The following is a 19,067-nucleotide window of genomic DNA, read 5'->3' as shown; positions in this document are numbered from 1 at the left end:
GAGCTGGGAGCGAACCACTACACCCGCAGTAAGATTGTCCATGGTATCCTTGATACGGTCGAGCGAGCACAGGTAGATGACTGGTGACGTCACCAATGCACAGGTGTAAACAATCGCATTCCCTTGGTAAAAGACACTCAAACCACTGGTATGACTGGACAACAATATTCCCAAATCTCATCATAGTCAGTCAAAGAGATAGATACACTGTAAAAAACACCGCACAAACACTCAGTCTACACATGCAGTGAAAACTGCTACTGCGTTGTGTGTCAGGGGAATACCTGGCCTACCTGTCGTGTCCCGGGTGGGTGTGAGAAAGTCCCGATTCCAGCCCTATACAACCCTAGATCGATCATCCTTCGGGTTAAAAATGCTCTCTGATGTCTTAGAAGTGAAGTAGATGTATTTGTTAAGGGTGGTTGTTCGATTTTTTCATATTATAGACACTACTTCATTAGACAGATTGATATGCGATGTATGACAGGGGCATGTAACTTGATGTTACCCAAACACATTTCTGTAACGTGTTTGTGCAGACATCTTCACAGTTATCTTGGACTTGAAATTACCCAAACACATTTCTGTAACGTGTTTGTGTCTTAGACTTGAAGTTACCCAAACAATTTCTGTAACGTGTTTGTGCAGACGTCTTCACAGTTGTCTTAGACTTGAACTTACCCAAACACATTTCCGTAACGTTTCTTCCAGGTCCCCAACTTATAGAAGATTCCCTGTAAGAATAAACGCAAAGAACTTTTCAGGCAATATACCAGTGGCAATCTTAGAAACACAGGCTCCTAAACCTGACCCTCTTCCTGTCTTACATATTATGCTTTAAAACTCTCATCTGAAGCCTCTTCCTCTTCTACGCTAACGTAACCAAGAGCGGAGACATTGTATTCACAATTTTCAGAGCATAAATTAGAAAAGGTAGGTGGTGTTGCTATATGGAAAGAAATTATAGAGGAGTGAATTTGCAGGAACCACAGATGTTTTTCATTAGTGGCAATGTCAAAACACAGAAAAATAGATCATTTTATTACTCCGTGAAAAAAGAGTTTACAGAAACATAAACCGTTGTCGGTGTTGTCATGTCAGTGTTGCCATGTCAGTGTTGTGAAAACTGTTGGTTATCATTTACGGAAACTAACTCATAATTACATATACGGGTGATTAATTTGAAAGACCTACGGAGGCAACAATTCGTCACAGAAAGTGACACTTGCTCATCTCATGGTTCCCCAGGCCTGTAATCTTGAATCAACCAATATTTTATACTAACTGTTAGCTATGCCTCTTGATTGCTGCATTACGAATTACTAATGACCCTGCTGCGTAATGGAAGAGTAAGAATTAGCCTGGAAATATAAATGTCTTTTCTTCAAACTTGTGTGTAAGCATAACTATCTAAAGGAACGGACTAGCTGGATGCTAAAAGAGGAATGGATTAACGATGAGGGAAATACTGTTAAATATATTTATCATTTAAACCTACAAATCCAGCGTTGTTTCCAATGAAAGGGTACGGTGCTGGCCCTGGAATGCCCATCTTCTTGAAGTGGTTGAAGTTCCATGTTCCATATCTGTAAATAGAAACCATCTTCCAGACAGATTCATTATGGCGTTGCTACCGTTCAGTGATGACGCCGTTTATTCGCGCTTGGGGCAAACAAATAAATTCCTGTCCTGTCGCTATAGCGACCACCAGTTATTCAGTAAAGGTGTTTAGTAAAAGGTATTCGTGATCCGTGATGACGCACACACAAAACGTGGTTTTACGTTTCAATGACATTTGTCCGACCAGTTTACGTAAAGTTGTTTAATAAACAAACCGAAAAGTTGTTTTATCGGTGTGTATCGAAATTGGTGAAACTGTAACAAAATGTCTGCCAGTACTCAGAAGTCTTTTTCATTTTGAACCTGTTTATATTTACACCATCAGACCGTAAATATAGGTAGGTTCATCTCTGTGTATTTTTACATATGTAGGTTCATGTCGTGTATAACTATATTTAGAAATTTGAACTCAACGTATTCGTTCCTTTTCGTCAACGTAAACTTGGTTTTAACTCCGAACTAATTCTCCTGTCGACGCACCACATATACCACAGTTGACACTATTAAGGAGTATCTATGGAAACGACACTATTAAGGTCTTTTGACGATGTCTCTAGGATAACACTCCTACCAATACCTATTGCCAGTCTAACGGAACAACGGCACCGATGTATATGCAAGTTGGAAACGGAAAAGGCGTCGAGGGCATCCCGTGACGGGAACAACGCTCTAGATAGTGAAACTTGACGTCCCTCTCACACAAGCTACAGTGACATGCCCTAAGTATTGCAACAAACACATTAGCAATGAAAAAGACGGAAATATTTACGAACAAAAGCCTCTGTTTGGAAACCCACTGAATGTTTTCTTGTAAAATTTGGAGTGATCATATTTGAGAAGCTGCCTCTTCGTATGACACCGTTTATGACGTCATTAATTGTTTGTGTTTACGTCCTTCACGTACCTAGCAGACGACATGGCTCGCAGTGCGAAGGAACTGACTGGAGGGCAAAAAGAATTGATAATTGAATTACATCAGAAAGGTTTGAAAAATAGTAAGATTGCAGAATTGCTAGCTGTTCACAGGTTTACTATTGGACGAATTTTGAAAAAGTTTGGCAACGGTGAAAGCTTAGAAAACAGGCCTCGAAATGGTCTGCCTCGTATGATTGGTTTGAGGGGTGACAGGAGACTCTATCGCGTTGTTCGTCAGAATAGGAGACGTTCTCTGACAGATATAACTGAACAATTTAATTCTCAACATTACAATCAAGTTTCTAGCAGAACAATTCAGCGACATTTACATCATGCTGGCATTTAAAAATGACAGATAAGAAAGGGTATCACCATTTCACAGGTCAACCGTCAGAAGCGTATCAGATGGTGTAGGGGTAAATTGATGTGGGGACTTGATAGGTGGAAGAAAGTGTTGTTCACTGATGAAACACAAGTTGCTTTGGGAAAAAGTAAAATTATTTCTGTTTGGAGAAAGGCCGACGAAACGGGGAGACCGGAATGTCTAAACGTCTTGAAATGTCCTGTCACAGCGAGTGTAATGTTTTGGGGATGTATTAGTTACAATGATGTTGGCGTACTGACTCCAGTCGAAGGAAATATCAACTCTGGCAAGTATATTGATGTACTGGATACCAATATGTGGCCTGTTGTAGCTAAAGAATTCGGAGACGGACCCTGGATATTTCAAGATGACAATGCGCCTGTACACCGATCTCGGAAGACCACTTCCTGGAAAACTAATAATAACATCCCAGGAATGGACAGGCCTGCACAATCCCCGGACATTAATATAATAGAAAATGTGTGGAGATGTGTAAAAATTAAACTTCAGAAACGCTGTGAAAACATCTACTCCCATGAGGATTTAATAGCTGCTGTACAGCAAATCTGGGCCACTCTTCCACAAGTGTACATTCGGAGTTTATACCGGTCGATCCCAAAGAGAATTCGAAGTGTCATAATCCATAAGGGTTTTATTACCAAATATTAACAAGTTTCGGTAAGTCACTGCATCTGTTTTTATTCTACGACGTATTTTTGTTGAGCCCGTTTGGTTCCACACCGGTGACGTCAGCCATGTTTGTTGCTTATGGCACGTCACTGTACGTACGAACAGGGATAATCTACTGATTCCTATATAGTCTCCCTGCTACAAAGCATTGCCATGCAGGCACAGTTGGCCATCAGCTATCAATATAGATCATGCTAACAAAGTACGGTTTTGACAAATGGTCATCACAGATTTCCAACAGTCCACGCACAAGAAGACAACCTTCGAATTCAACATTGACACTGTGTAAAATACAGTTCACATATATTTTATATTACAAATGTCTACTTACATGTAGAGCAACACAGTCGTCGACAGGGCAAGAATGAGATACAGCGGGACGTCGATCCACTAGACCCAAGATCTCCATGTTGTTGTGACGAGCTGCAGCCAGTCAGTTGCAAATTAAATCCAGAGGTTAGAGACTAGGTTGTGTGTATTTGTGTCTGTGTTCATGTTAGTCTCTGAAACAGTACATATGACTGTGTGTTTGCGTATCTGGATATGCCTGTCTTTTTGTATGTGTGCATCTTAGTACTTGAGCCTGAATGTATCTTTGGTATATGAGTGAGCGTTCTGAGTCTATATCCCATGCCACATATCAGAAAGTACATCGATGACTCGATGTGACAGTGTGTTTAGGTGCATGTGTCTATATGTCTGTGACTGTGTGCCTGGATATACCTTCCGTTTTGTCTGTGTGCATCTTAGTGCTTGAGCCTGAATGTACCTTTGGTATATGTCTGTGTGAGCGTTTTGAGTCGGTATATATGTGTTGTGCGTGTCTGTTTATGTGTTCCGCGTGTCTGTTTCCGTGTTATGCGTATCTGTATATGTGTTGTGTCTGTACATATGTATGTGTTGTGAGTGTATACATGTGTAGTGCGTGTCTATGTGTACGTGTGTTGTGTGTGTCTATAAAAATGTGTTACACGTGTGTGTATATATGTGTTACACGTGTGTGTATATATGTGTTATACGTGTGTGTATATATGTGTTACACGTGTGTGTGTATATATGTGTTACACGTGTGTGTATATATGTGTTACACGTGTGTGTATATATGTGTTGTATGTTTGTGAGTATGGGATAGGGGGACTGCATTTGTATTTATGTTTTAGCCTGCCTGAACATATGCATGTGTGTGTGCGCGCGTGCACGTGTGCACGCGTGTGCTTTCCATTTACGTAAACCCCGACACACGTACATATGGAATAATGGGATTTTGCGGGATTTAATTAGTAAGTACTGCCTTGCTAGAGGACTAGACTCACTGTTCTGTCAGAGTTGTGCCCATATCTTGTTACCAGCTGAAAAACATGTTTGCCTGTTTAAAAGTTGTCAGTACTTGAATCCCTTCAATACCGAGCACCAGATGACGACGACATCATACAATGTGTTTTGGAATGACACGATCAGGGATCTGACCACTAGCCTAGCTGATTCAGATCTGGGTAGACTCTTCTCCGCGGTGGCAATCAACATTTATACCCATTAAACTCCCCTTCTCAGGACGTTGATCAATAGACATGGTCGGGGTACATGCGTTTATTGGACTGGACATGGACTGGTTATTCCCATCTATATCCCATGCCACATATCAAAAAGTACCTCGGTGACTCGTCTTTTCTCTTAATGTCTAACATCTTTTATCCAGCATATTTGCATATAAGGTTCAAACTTCTGACACGAATGCTTTCAGCCTGCTAACAGATGTAATGTAAATAAAACAGGTTATCATTTGTACTCCTTTACTTTGACCTTCCTCTTGCTTGTTTTTAATGTACGCCAGTCTGTATGACGTTGGTGCCTACACTACTGGTAAACACATATAAGATGATCCACGACCTGACAAATGACCCCAATTTGCATACTTGGGAACGCCCCACAGAACGATCCACTTGAAACAAGAGGGAGACAGGTTGTCTGATAAATATCGAGAAGTTCATTTTCCTCGTGCGTTTCACGCATGAATTGTTATAGCACACTCGATTTGGGAACAGGTACAATCCCAACGAATTGAATCAACACAATATACTGAGCAAATATGTTTAGGACCACCGATCCATTTCACGAAGCAAATGACATTTTCCTGGGGTTTTTTTTAACAAAATTGTTGAATGTCTAAAGTGCTTATCAATGCCCCAATCGTCTGTTTGTCTTCGTCTTAACTAAAGGTTAGCGTGGAATATCAGTATCTTATGCCTGAAATTGCCGTCTTATCATTCGAAGGAATATGCGGTGTTGTTTTAATGGGTAAAGCTGACTTTTCGTTTGCTAAATATTAAATAGATAATAACTACATATAGTTAATTGTGTTTCATTTAACTTTTTGATTTGTTAAAAGTTATCTGTTACTGAATGGTGGTGGCTAAATCTACGACGGCGTATTAGGGCCACGGTGAAAAAATTTTTTGGTGTCGCTATCTCCTACGTAGGAAATATTAAGTCCTACGTAGGTGATATTAAGTTCTACGTAGGAGAAAGTATGTCCTACGTAGGAGATAGTGACACCCAAAAAACTTTTCACCGTGGCCCTAATACGCTTCCGTATAAATCAGAGTAGCAAGGGGAAATATTTTTATCCCATAATTTTGTTCCTATTTCTCTGTACGGGCTGATTTTCGTCCATAATTCCGCTGGTGATCGAACGGGAATACGTGTCTTGGAAATTTATATAACCGGTTCCAGAGAAATGGTTAGTATTCAAAGAATATTTCCAAATTTCTGTCATCTTTTTATTATGGTCACCAAAATTGTGTACAGAAAACTGAAAATACCTTTTGACATTGATAAGTCAGTGAGAAATATCTTTGTACACAAATTTGTCGTTTTGGGGATTACTCAGTACCAGACGCTGTTGCTTCAGCATCGTGTCTACTCTGTAGACAGGGCCCGATTTGTTGGATTTTGCAAGAAACAATAGTTCGGCTTTAAGCACTTTCTCATCAAATGAGATATTGTGCCTTTGTAGCCACGCTTTTATGTCATCTTTTCTGTTGGCGGTTGTCGGACACTTGCTTGCTATGTTATGGCGCATTATCCATAACGATGACAGAGTGCAGTGGAAGGTCTGGGGTCAGCTTTTCCTGGAGCCATTTAAAAAAATTATCAAAGATCATCTCGTCATGATAGTCTGCTGATTTGAGTTTGGAATCAAAAACAAGCAAAGCATTTGGGACAAAACCGTTTTCACCCCCTGCATGAACCACAATAAGCCGAGGTCCTGTGCCAGACGGAGGTTGAACCCATTTACAGTATGGTTCAAAATTATTGAGAATAGCTAAAGCATTTCATATTATTAAACGAGAACAAATCAGATAAAATTGAATGTATTGTGAAAGTGAACTGACCTTTTCATGTTGTGTAGGTAGCAATTTAATATTTTATCAAGTCTCCTTGAGCTTCACGGCACAGTCTAAGACGGGTAGGCATACTTCCTATCAGAGAGGTTAGTGTCTCGTGAGTTATGCTGTCCCAGTATCGGACCACTTCTCTCTTCATGTCTTCAATTTTTGTCAACCCCTTTTGATTCACACATTCCTTCATCATCCCCCAAATGTTCTCAATGGGATTTAAGTCAGGACTATATGCAGGAAATGGTAATGCAGTCACATTTTTCTCCTGAAACCACTGCTTGGCATGTTTTGCGGTGTGTTTAGGATCATTATCTTGCTGCAAAATCCAGTCATTTCCATAAAACACATGTGCACTTGGAAGGAGAAAGTTATCTAATATGTTAGTGTAGCGTTGACTTGTCAGATTTCCCTCAAACACACACAGCGGGGTCGTTCCTAATAAGGAGATCCCTCCCCATACATGAAACTTTGGGCTGTATTTAGGTCGTCGATACAACGGTGCTGACGCAGACTTTGTCCCTATTTTCACATTATTGGGATATACCCATATTGAGCTTTCATCAGTAAAATACACATTTTCCCAGTCAAAGTTTTCATGTGCCAAACACCACTCAACACGCCTGTCTTTATGTTTTTGTTTCATGAGAGGAGAAGGAATTCCAGTCTTTTTCTCCCATCCAAGATCAATCAAATTTCTTCTAACTGTAGATTTTGATACAACTGTTGATCCCCTTTCTATCATTTCATACCTGATGTTGGAGATGCTTGCCCTTTGCTTTTTAGACACTAAAATTCCCAGCCGGACGCGATCTGAGAAGTCCAATTTTCTGGGTCTCCCTGCTCCTTTCTGGTGCCCAAAATCCTTTCCCTCTTTAAAATTCTTCCTAATCCTATACACAGTAGAAAGAGGAGTTCCTGTTCTCTCTGCCAATGTATTTACATCATCAATTCCTTGATTACACAACTCAAAAATCAACCTTCTTTTATCTTCAGCAGACATTGTTGACAGTGCTGAGGAAAATGACGTCTGCTACAAATTCAGGGGAGGTAACTCTAATTGTACTATACTCAGTAGGCCAAGATGAGTTACCTCCCTTATACCATTACTTAGTTTTAAGTATCAGTGAATCAGTTGAGGTGTTAGGATAGCTCAAAGTAAGAAGACAAAATTCTCAATAATTATGAACCAGACTATATTATGACTTCACCCTCAAGTTGCCAACACTTTGGGACAATGTGTTGTACATGCAGCCATGTTTCATCGATAAAGATGAGTGTTCGATTTTCTTCTCTGTATTTCTTTACTGCACGGAAGTATTGCAAACGCTTGGAAACAATGTCTTTACGTTCCATTAAAAGTTTACGGTTTGACTGCGTTTTTCGCCACCTAAATCCCATGTCTTTGAGATTTTTTCGAAAACATTCCTTACAACCCTTATAGTTCAACTGGCACTTTGCCATATCATACATCGTATCCAGAGTGGGTAGTTGTTTTTGTTACGCCATATAAACTTTGTACAAATTAACGGACTGCACACCGGTCGAAATCATCAAGTTTGTAACTGCAAGTTTTGGGTTTGCGCAACTTGGTGGGACTGATAAATGTAGGTCCACTCGCACTCCTACCACCTTCTGCCTTAATGCGCTTTAAAGTTGCCGTTGAGAGTCCAGTAGCAAGGCTACTTTGTAAAAGAGAATCTGCTTTGGTTGCACAATGTTTGTCCATATACATGATAACATTGTATGCTATCTCCCTTGTCTGAGAATGAACTATTTGCCCACTTGGACATTTTTTACTACAACTGAAATCTGTTTAACAGTAGCGAGACAGGTGTTAATCAGTAGCGAGACAGGTGTTAATCAGTAGCGGTGTTGATTTCATGTCACGGTTAGCATGTTTTGCACGTGCATAATCGTCAAGCTACCTGTAGCAGCCAAGTGTACTCGCCCAATTAGTTGTACCGCCTCTCTTGTCAAAAATGCGTTTAGTGCGCAGGATCATCTAATATGTGTCTAGTAGTAGGTAACTTCATGGGTAAGTGTTAAACAATGGGTTTGGTTGGTCATGTAGTAATAGCTGGTTTCAGCGTGTCGCAGTCGCATTTGTCTATTCCTAGCGCTTGTATTACCTGTTTACAGATCTGTAGTTAATACTGAGGTGGATACTTGTACTACGGCAGCGGGTCCGGGCCATGATGACAGTCAGCAGTGTTCTACATGGATATCACCTGTAGCAGCTGATCACGCTCTTATCACCATTACCATTACATGCTGCAATGACCGAGAATGCATATCACTCACTCAATCACTTACTCATTCACGCACGCAAGCACGCACACACACACATACAAACACACACCTCTATGACATACAGACACACTCCTGCACACACATGCTCGCAGGCATATTCACACACGCACGCACGCGACATTAAATCACACACATACACATATAACCCCATACCCAAGTACACATTAACTCAATCATGGCTCAACCTCACAATTATGGTTTGATATATATTCCATGTTCAGAAGCTGTAATGCTGATAGCACATGGTTGATTCTTTCATTAATTCAATATAATTTCGGTACCCCCACATTCGTTTATATCGACTAATGTACCCACGAGTGGACGATGGTAGATATTGGAACACATGTTATCATTCTGGATGATTGTAGATGTCCTCTACCGGGTTCATTACTCCAGGACGTCATGGGCACCACCTGTATCATGAAATAACGTTTCCGTGCTCACACAATGAAAGATTGGTTTCAAATTGTAATTATTACAGTATAGGAGCTAGGAATGCTGCGAGAAGAGTTAGGAGAATTTAGGCTTACTAGAGCTTTGTGGAACGGGACCGCGGCAGACAGACAAATGGACGTCGTGATGGTATAGCTGGGACGTGGCTTGATGGGGATATGTTCAGTGGATGATTTGAAAACATGCTTGTGAACATACTAGCCATAAGTTCAGATATTTTTGCTTTACATTTGAGTATTTGGTGAGTATTGTAAATAAGTGAACATGTAACAGTCATTACGAATGTTCGACAACATGATTTAATACAGCAAGGTAGTACAAATAAATGACTGATTAGATCTGGACAAACAAAGCACCTTGGCGGTTCATACCTTGGGAGATAATAATTTCGGACACGGAAGCTTTGTGAAAGGTTGCACTCAATCTGCGTAGATCTGGACATTATTCTAGAAATGTTTTAAGAACAAAACCGGAAACATCAAAAGTTTCATCCTGTTTACAACTGTTTGATATGTTTACCGTGATACAAACACCATTGTCCATACACGGGCTTCGACTGTGATGTAACACAGGGAATCGTTAAAACTGTTAAAGTCTGAACATTAAAACCTTTCAAGAACAAGGAAAAGCAACGTCATCTCCTTCTCAACATCAAGTTCTCATCCGTTGCATTCGTAGAAAACTGAAACACAAAGCAACAGTTATGAGGTGAAGAATGATTTGGGAGGTGTGTGCTAAAACAATGACGCTATGCTTGACTGACGCGAGAGATGTGCTGTAAAACTAAGAGCTGTGCTTGATTGACGTGAGAGGTATACGCTGAAACAAAGAGTCGTGCTTGGCTCACGTGAGATGGGTTTGCTCAATGAAAATGAAAACAGCAGCACAACTTTCGACAGATTATATAGAGCCCATTTTACCGGTCCATTTGAAATATGTAACAGAGAGAAAAAAATCTACCATCTGCAGGATACCAGAGATTTTCGACCAATCAAATAGTAATATATTCCACCATTCGTAATTCACTAGACGTGGAGCTCACCATTATCGTGGCTATCAGGATTGGTTACTTTGAAGGGCAGCCCAGACTTTCTCTCACCAGACCATGTCCGAACGGGTGTCTGTGTCTGTCTGTCCTGCCCAGACGACCTCTTGATTCCACGAGTCTGCTCTGTTGTACTGGTTACAACCGTCTGGTCCCTGACGCCACTGTAGTTCTGTCTGCTTGAGGTCGGTGGTCGGGATGACATCACCCCATTGCTGTCCAAGTAGCGGGCAGTGTCATCAGCATCAACACTTGAGGATCTGCTTTGTCGCCCCGAGTTTTCTCTACCATTGCTGGGAGTGACGTACCTAGTTCTCGCCCTGGTGGTAGTGTAGGTAGCTTCTCTGATCCCTTTCTCATCATCGTAGCGATAGCCCTGTCGTGCACCATATTCATAGCTGTTCACAGTGCTCGAGTTGGCATGAGAGGTGGCTGTTTTGGGACGTGTGACTCTTGTCACCTTCACTTCTTCATGGGCAAAGGTAGTGCGGTAAGGACGGGCAGTGCGGTTGAATTCGGTGTAATTGTCAAGCGACATTCGGCGCGGTTCATTCCTGTCTCTAGAGTACTGGATTGCACTAGCAGGTCGATCTTGTTCAGATGCTTCTGGTCTGGTGGTAAGCTCGGTCTGAGGTGGTGACTGGGGTTGAGCATGTGTTTGCCGAGGTTGGATAGCTTTAGTTTGGGTTCTACCTTGCGGCGTGCTTTGACCTGCAGCCTCTGGCTTTGCTTTCTCAGGGAAGTAGATTGCCCTCTTGGAACTCAGATCTACAGGTGAGGAGCCGACCTTGTCAACGACCTTCTGGACGTGGTTCAGGACAAATTCAAGGTCATCAATTTGTTCACCTTTCTTGTTGGTTTTCTTGACAGGCGATGCCCGCAGAGTATCTTGAATTAAATCTGAAACCTGGAAATGTGGAAATGTGGAATGAACAATTTTATGCGCGGTGGACATTTAAAAGTTGGAAGGTAAAATAACAACGTATAGTATGAATTTAAAACTGCTTCGGGTGAACGATAAAAGGGCATGAAGTAGCCCAGAAACGTAGTGCTGTAACAAAGAAGCTCATACCGTACGCTGTTGTAGTCGCCAATCATGACAAATAAAGAGAGTTATTAGGAAATGGGCCAAATCAATACCCGTGGTCTCAACGACATCAAAGGTTTCAGTTTACTGTTTAATAGGACATTCTAGGGTTATCCGTTGTAGACGTTACCTGACCACCCTCTACACAGGTAACTTTCACGATATCCTCAAATTTCAACAGCAGTTCTTTTCCAAGCTCGGTTTGACTGGAAATGAAATAGTTAAATTAAACAGTTACATAAAACAGATTTACAAAGGAAAGACAATCAAACATAGATGGTTCAGATAGAACATTTTTTATTAAATTTAAAAATATGTTGCAAGAAGGATACAAGTGTATTTCAGTTATGCGGTAACGTGTCTAAAAGACATGTAAACGAGTGCTCAAAAAAAGAATTTTCCTTAGATAGTTCTACATTTGAGATTAAGAGCCAATACTAACGAGCGTCTGAATTTCAGCATCTTGTCCTCCACCACCTTCCGGATGGCCACGAGAGCACGTCCCGACTCGCGGAGCATGTACTCGATCTGCAAACAGCAGGTGTCATGGTACGTCAGGTGTTCACTCAGTTACGTTTATTCACAAGAAACAGCAATGAACAGTTCCACCGGCTAGTGAATTAACAGTATCGCTCTGGCGGATATTCAGGTGTGAATTTCATATAACATCTGTGTGTAAAGGTTTATCATGACGCATACACGTTGAGTATTAGGCAAGACTTTACCTCAACTGCTACAAGAAAATATGCAGCGAATGGTAAACGCGTTTCTTCTTTACCAACACTAAATACAAGGTACGATAACTACCTGAAACTGCTGTGCCCTGGAGACACGCGAAGATTTCTTCATGAGCTGTAAAACAGTCGTGTAGTTTTATAAACGTTAGCAGAGAATTGACTAAGCATGTGGTTTTAAAGATTGTGGTAGACTTGTTCATGTAAACATGAAATGGTTTATCAAAACAAAGGCACTTGCAGAGTGTGGACGTTCTATCAAGTGATACTGACAGTAAAATTCTGATGCCTTAACATACTTAGTATTTCAACAGTTAATGCTAGGGTTTTTTCAGCATAATTTAACCCGGTTATCTGTTGTTTGTTTACCAAAAAAAACTTATGACCCAATACATATAGCGATGTAGCTATATATTGACCAACAGGCGTACACATGCAATAACCGCCGCCATATAGCTAGGACGCTCCGGAGTGCGGCGTAAAAATAAAGTCACTCACTCACACGTGCAATAACATCACCTCATATTCCGCACTCATTATTTTAACTTCATTGAGGCGAACTTCAAACTCCAGCAAAGCTTGCTGTAAGACAGATAAAGCATACTGTGCAAAACGAATCGACTTGCAGAACAACATGATAGCATATCATTGAGAGTATACGTGAATATGTTCATAACAGAATGAGAACCAAGACTGTTAAGTATAAGAAATTATCGAAGTTTCGTAAAATCTGCATTTCTGGTAGATAAGTGACTGTACAAATAAAACTGTATATGCGGAACTGTGATATAATCGTATTCGTGTGTCAACTTTTTTTGATACCTCATTATGTGCATATTTCAAACAGTTACGATACCATCATGTCATGTTTTACCTTTGCTCCCTCTGCGATGGCCTCATAGTTCCTTAAAGCGGTGAACAAGGGCCGAAGCGACGACCCGACAAGACTCCATAACATTGACTGGTCCTTTGTAGAAAATGGTTACACTGCAGTTAATACCATCTAAATCCAAAACTAAAAGATACAGATTAAGTACATATCACTAGGTGAACGATACATTGACACATGGGTCGTTAACACATAACGATAGTCCCCTGAAGAACTCGAACTGTATGGCAGAGCGTGGACATTCTTGCGCTGGGCATTAGTGTTAGAATAAGGATAGGAAAACACACACATACAATAGTGCTTTTAGCAGTATCAAAGCAATATCACGGTGGGTACACCAGAAACTGGCTTCACACACTGTATCCACGTAAGGAATAGAACTCGGGTTTTCGGCGTGACGAGCTAACCACTTGGCTACCCCACCGCCCCGGCAAACACGATAAGACGACCTGAACCAAGGACTGGTGTTTCCCGCGCGAGATACCCCAACAAGCGTGCACAACCGCTATTTCAGTTTAAATAAACATTGTACACAATACTGTATTTCCGAATAGTCATCTATACCATACACCCTTATTTGTATACAACCCCACTATTAGGACCGGATGGCCGTAATGTGTATGTCTGTTTGGATACGACGTGGGTCGTTGCACATTTCAGTGACGAGATCGCCTGACCAAGCTTTCTTACATACGTGATTTAGAATGTACTGCTGTCTCTAAGCTGCATGCAAGACTGTACAATATCAATTACTGCGCTTTCACATCGACACTGGGTGTATGTGCTCAACATTGACAGACTGACCTCGAGGTAGATCTTCAGTTCCGGAAGGATCTTCCATGTCTTGGGACACATGTCCACCATGGTGGTCAGCAGATGGGCGTTGGCGTCCTTCGTCAACTCCACCTTCTCCATGTAGGCTTGTAGGGCCTTGGTGACCCGGGCCACGTGGCGCTGGTGGAAGTGTGTACAGACAGTCTCAACAACAACAACAACAACAACAACAACAACAACAACAACAACAACAACAACTAAGTCTTATTTAGATTAAGTCGGAGCCAATACTAAGACAGATTTATTTAGATCACACTGGAGCAATAATTAAGATAGTTTTACTGAAGTTCGTCTGTAGCAGCAACTAGGATGGCCTTACTTAAGTTAGTCTATAGCAACAACTAAGATAGTCTTGCCTAGATTATTCGACTAATGACTATCTGACATGATCTTCATAATATTTCAGTTCCTAAATCTCGACGACGAGCATGGTACCAACGCTTGTTTAAGGACGAGAGAATGGCGTGATGGAATCAACTTACCGGAGGTCCTTTGAATATATTAAAGTAGGAGGGGGCGTCATGCCCCTTGTCTCCGTGGGCGGGCTTGTCCATCTGAATGGTCGCAACACATCGACATTAAATGATATAATAAGGGGTATGTATGTAATGCAGCGTATATATGTGTGTATATGTTAGAGTCAATCTGTCAAACCGGTCATCTGACCAAACGACTGAAAATTTCAGTTATTTGGTCAAAGGACTGAAAGGATAGATGTCTAGCTAGACTGATTATCATTTCCATTCCAGCAATGGGTCGCGGTGAAGCGAGGAACAATGTGGGTGTGATCACCAGTGTGAGTGACAACGGACAGCATATATATAATCCCTGGTGTCCTCTAAAGCAAGTTCTCGAGGAACCAGTTGGATTTGTGTGCACAGAAACTTCATCAGGTCAACGCTGAAATGTCAGTATCCCTTCGTACTGCAGCTGTTGGAGCCGAGTCTTTATCAGGAAGCCAGGGTTTCGTGAAGTGTAACTATGTTGGTAACAAGAAATGTGGAACCAAGAAATGCAAATGCTTAAAGAACACTATTCCGGTGCCATTCAAGTATTCAGTTCTCACTTGTCAAAACACGTAATGCCAAGTTCTGTGTGGACACTGAATAAATAATGCGTTCGCTTTATTTGCTTGTGCGTTTCATGTTTTAACTTAATCGATCTAGTCACTTGGTCAAATGACATTTTAGTCATTTGGTCGAATGACCGATTGTTTCACTCATTTGACCAGATGACTGGTTTGATAGACTGACTGTAACATATATGCATTGTTTTAGATTGTAAGTTGAAGCAAACATTGTGGTGTTTTTTTTGTCTGAAATAATTTCACTAACCACGATGTGGTTACATTTATAATTAATCATAATCAAAACATTAATGTATATATGTATATACATATTATTCTTATACATACGTTCAGCAACACACGTATGAATACGAATTATTGCAGCTGTACCGTACGTTATCTGTGCAGGTTTAAAGGTAAAAGTATCACGACTTTTAATGTATCTTTGTTTTTGTTCCAAAAGTAAAGCAGAAGATAAGACATTTCGCTGATCATGAGCAACGTCCCTGGATGAGCAGGATGAGATCGATTACATCACTCGATGCTCTTTTGACATACAACGGTTTCGTCATGTTATTTGTGCTGAGCATATCTTTTGAATGGCCTACCTTTAGAATACAGCACCACAAACTTTAAAGAACACGTCATAATACTCTTGTAGGTAACTGCAGGTGATTAGGGTTAGGGTTAGGGTTAGGGTTAGGGTCAGGTCAGGTTAGGTTAGGTTAACCTAACCGTAACGTCCTCATGAGAAGTTGTGGTGCTGTATTCTAAAGGTGCTCCCTGTTGTATTTATATATAGAACTATTTCATGTCAACTGGTCTTGGACAATGACGTGGATTCGAAACAACCAAAGCTTTCTCAGCCTAAGAAAGACGTTTGAAAGACTTTCCGACTTGACAGATAAACATACATATGTCTTTAAAACATGTCACAAGCAGTTTGGGATCTCACCTTTAATGTACGTCCGCGCCTGCACGTCTAGAGGGCAATGTCGACGGACGGAAAGAATGACGACGTCCTTCTATGACGTCACAGTGTTTGTTACGTCATGGTGTCCATGAAAGCAGGAGTGTAAAATGTATGCGGAAATGCATTTTTGTATTGAAATATTCGTTGATTGTAAAATAATCAAATAATAGGAACTGAGAACCCGTGTCATCTCGTTTGTTTTTTTTTTAAAAAAAATCTATGCTGTTATACCCTTTAGGGTTTAATAGCTTGTGTGTTTTGCAGTAAGCTTGCTTCAAGCCCATATTTGTAGCAGTGCTAACTGCCTCTCAGCGCCTCGGCCATTTATCTATTGATATGTTTTTCTCATCTCTAACTTCAACCAGCTATAGAGTGAGTGGGCAAATTTTGTTTTTACGCCGCACTCTGCAATATTCCAGCTATATGGCGGAGGTATGTAAATAATCAAGTCTGGACCAGACAATCCGGTGATCAACAACATGAGCATCGATCTGTGCAATTGGGAACCAATGACATGTGTCAACCAAGTCAGCGAGGCTGACCACCCGATCCCGTTAGTCTCTTCTTACGACAAGCATAGTCGCCTTTTATGGCAAGGATGGGTTGCTGAAGACCCATTCTAACCATGGACCTTCACGGGTAAGCAGCTATAGAGAGCAGGCGGAGTGAAGTAAATAAAAATGACAGGAAAAATGTTTTGTATGTTTTGAATTGCATAATTCCCTGAAAATCATTTAGTATTTAATTTTGTTTATGCAGATTAGGTCACACTGCCTTTGGAAACGTTTGTTTTAATACGTGTAAATGTAGTAGGTCGGATAGGCCTGTTTTCTGAAGTGCATGCAACAGTAAGAGTATATTTGTTTTTCACATCAGATCTGAAATTTCTCCAGTGGAGTGTAAAAGTGTATTCAGGTCTGCATAAATATTCAGGGCGGGTGGGAGATGAGAAAGTATAAAACACCGACAGAATTCTCATACTGACATAATCCGTGCAGTGACAAGTCAATATCAAAATCGTTTATTTGGAGTACAGAAATATGTCCATTTGTTATAAATCTTGTGAACATAGTCGTCTGCCAACACACTTCAGATGTCTTACGTCTTTTTTCCCCTCCTTATATGATCAACCAGCAGTTCCGTATTTGGACAAAACTATCTGAAATGCCACTATTGAAACAGGTCACTTCCTTTGCAAACATGAAGCACTTGTGTCAAGACATTACGTGGAACTGGTCAAAAGTCCGACTCCCCGTAGCCGACCGAGCACTGTCTGGTCGGCGAGTCGGCACTGTCTAGGATGTGGGTTGTTGTGGGTGATGTGGACGTCTGAACCTGATGTAGCGATCCTGAAAGCGATCGTAGCGCTACGTACGACAGTCGCAGTGTCAAAGTATGGTATAGTTACGATTATCGTAGCGCTACGATCTATTTAAGGAACGGGGCCCAAGGCGGCGGTGGTAAGTGGGTGGATCTGACCTAGGTCTATCATTATCACTCTCAGTATTGTTATATTGGGTCCTGAGGTTTGAGATGGTCCGTCTGGACACGCCGAAGAGCCTTACCACTTCATGCTGCCATGCCCGTTACGTCCTTGTAACGGCGATGGAGTTGTGCTCTTGTACGTCTGTCAGTCTTGGTATTCTTATGTCGTCTGTAGTGGCTTAAAACGACGCTTGTGAAGTACCATTGACGTGGCGTTTTAAAGCCCACGGTTACAGGCTTCTGATCGGCGGGATACACAATTTCATGATTCACGTGCATTCCATGAAGTGTGCATTTTAGTGATTCAGCTTGACCTGAGCTGCTCTACATATGCATGAGTCGTCAGGTCATATGTCACAAACGTCAGGTCGAGTTAACTTCGTTATATAGGGGAGCTTTTTCCTTTTTGGTTCTATTCGGCCCAGAAAACACCAGTTGCCGTTGCTGCTCTCTGACTAAAATCCCGAGTCCGAGGCTTCTCGTGGGAGGACTAATTGGGCATCTAAAATTAAATCCTTGCTCTATACCTAGGGTTTTGACTATATCTGGGAAGCGTAAAGTGTAGATTTCCTTGTTTCTTTTCTGGCAGAATTTGAATCTAGATTAAAAGCCATTTACAAACAGAATTGGCATTCAGCTCTTGACAATAGCCCTAAGATGTGTTCGTATTCTCAGTTCAAGACTGCCCTCATTGTTGAACCTTATTTATCACTAACCATTGAGAAGTTTAGAACAGCTTTGGCGCGTTTCCGTTGTAGTGTCCCAGGACATCAAAGGGTTTGTACACTCTCTAATACTGGTACTGTCGAAAATGAATTTGTCTTCTTGTATGCAGCGCTTACACTAATCTTAGAAAACAGTTTATACCACATGAGAATTTCACAAACCCAACAATCCATAAGTTTAACCTCCTGTTGTCCAATATTGATGCTGAAATATTGCAATGCTTGTACAACGTGCGAGGCAATAACGTAACTCTATTGATAAATGATATACATGTATGTGCCATGGCCTATACTACTCTTGAAATTATGAAACGTGCTGCAGTGATTCTACTGAGGGAAAATACTGAAACTCTGGGGATCAATGACATATGATTACTAATGTTAACGTTACGAAACCTACTGCACCGAGCGCACTATGGGCGAGAAACTAAAATTGTGCGTGCAATGTTGTATGCTTGTATATTTACATTATGGAATGT

At 41.1% G+C, this 19,067-nt stretch overlaps 1 protein-coding gene across 2 annotated transcripts; it reads right to left on the bottom strand.

The window, feature by feature from the left end:
- Positions 1 to 10,026: 10,026 nt before the first annotated feature.
- On the bottom strand, positions 10,027 to 18,132 carry LOC137298218 (uncharacterized). Of its 2 annotated transcripts, none has more exons than XM_067830389.1 (11): positions 17,944 to 18,132; positions 16,361 to 16,430; positions 14,822 to 14,893; positions 14,310 to 14,459; positions 13,491 to 13,583; positions 13,136 to 13,198; positions 12,690 to 12,734; positions 12,325 to 12,410; positions 12,013 to 12,088; positions 10,793 to 11,702; positions 10,027 to 10,432 (listed from the first exon to the last, which is right to left on the bottom strand). In XM_067830389.1, exons 3-11 carry the CDS (start codon positions 14,891 to 14,893, stop codon positions 10,410 to 10,412), a joined length of 1,518 nt encoding a protein of 505 aa, XP_067686490.1. In that variant the 5' UTR covers positions 16,361 to 16,430; positions 17,944 to 18,132; the 3' UTR covers positions 10,027 to 10,409. The 2 variants fall into 2 exon arrangements, with proteins under 2 accessions (XP_067686490.1, XP_067686491.1); XM_067830390.1 differs by having other exon boundaries at positions 16,361 to 16,427; positions 17,944 to 18,109.
- Positions 18,133 to 19,067: the final 935 nt, after the last annotated feature.

This window comes from Haliotis asinina, chromosome 10 (assembly GCF_037392515.1).
Source record: "Haliotis asinina isolate JCU_RB_2024 chromosome 10, JCU_Hal_asi_v2, whole genome shotgun sequence".
Taxonomy (NCBI): domain Eukaryota; kingdom Metazoa; phylum Mollusca; class Gastropoda; order Lepetellida; family Haliotidae; genus Haliotis; species Haliotis asinina.
Note: the sequence above shows the minus strand (reverse complement) of the source record. Positions and strands in the feature narration are given on the sequence as shown.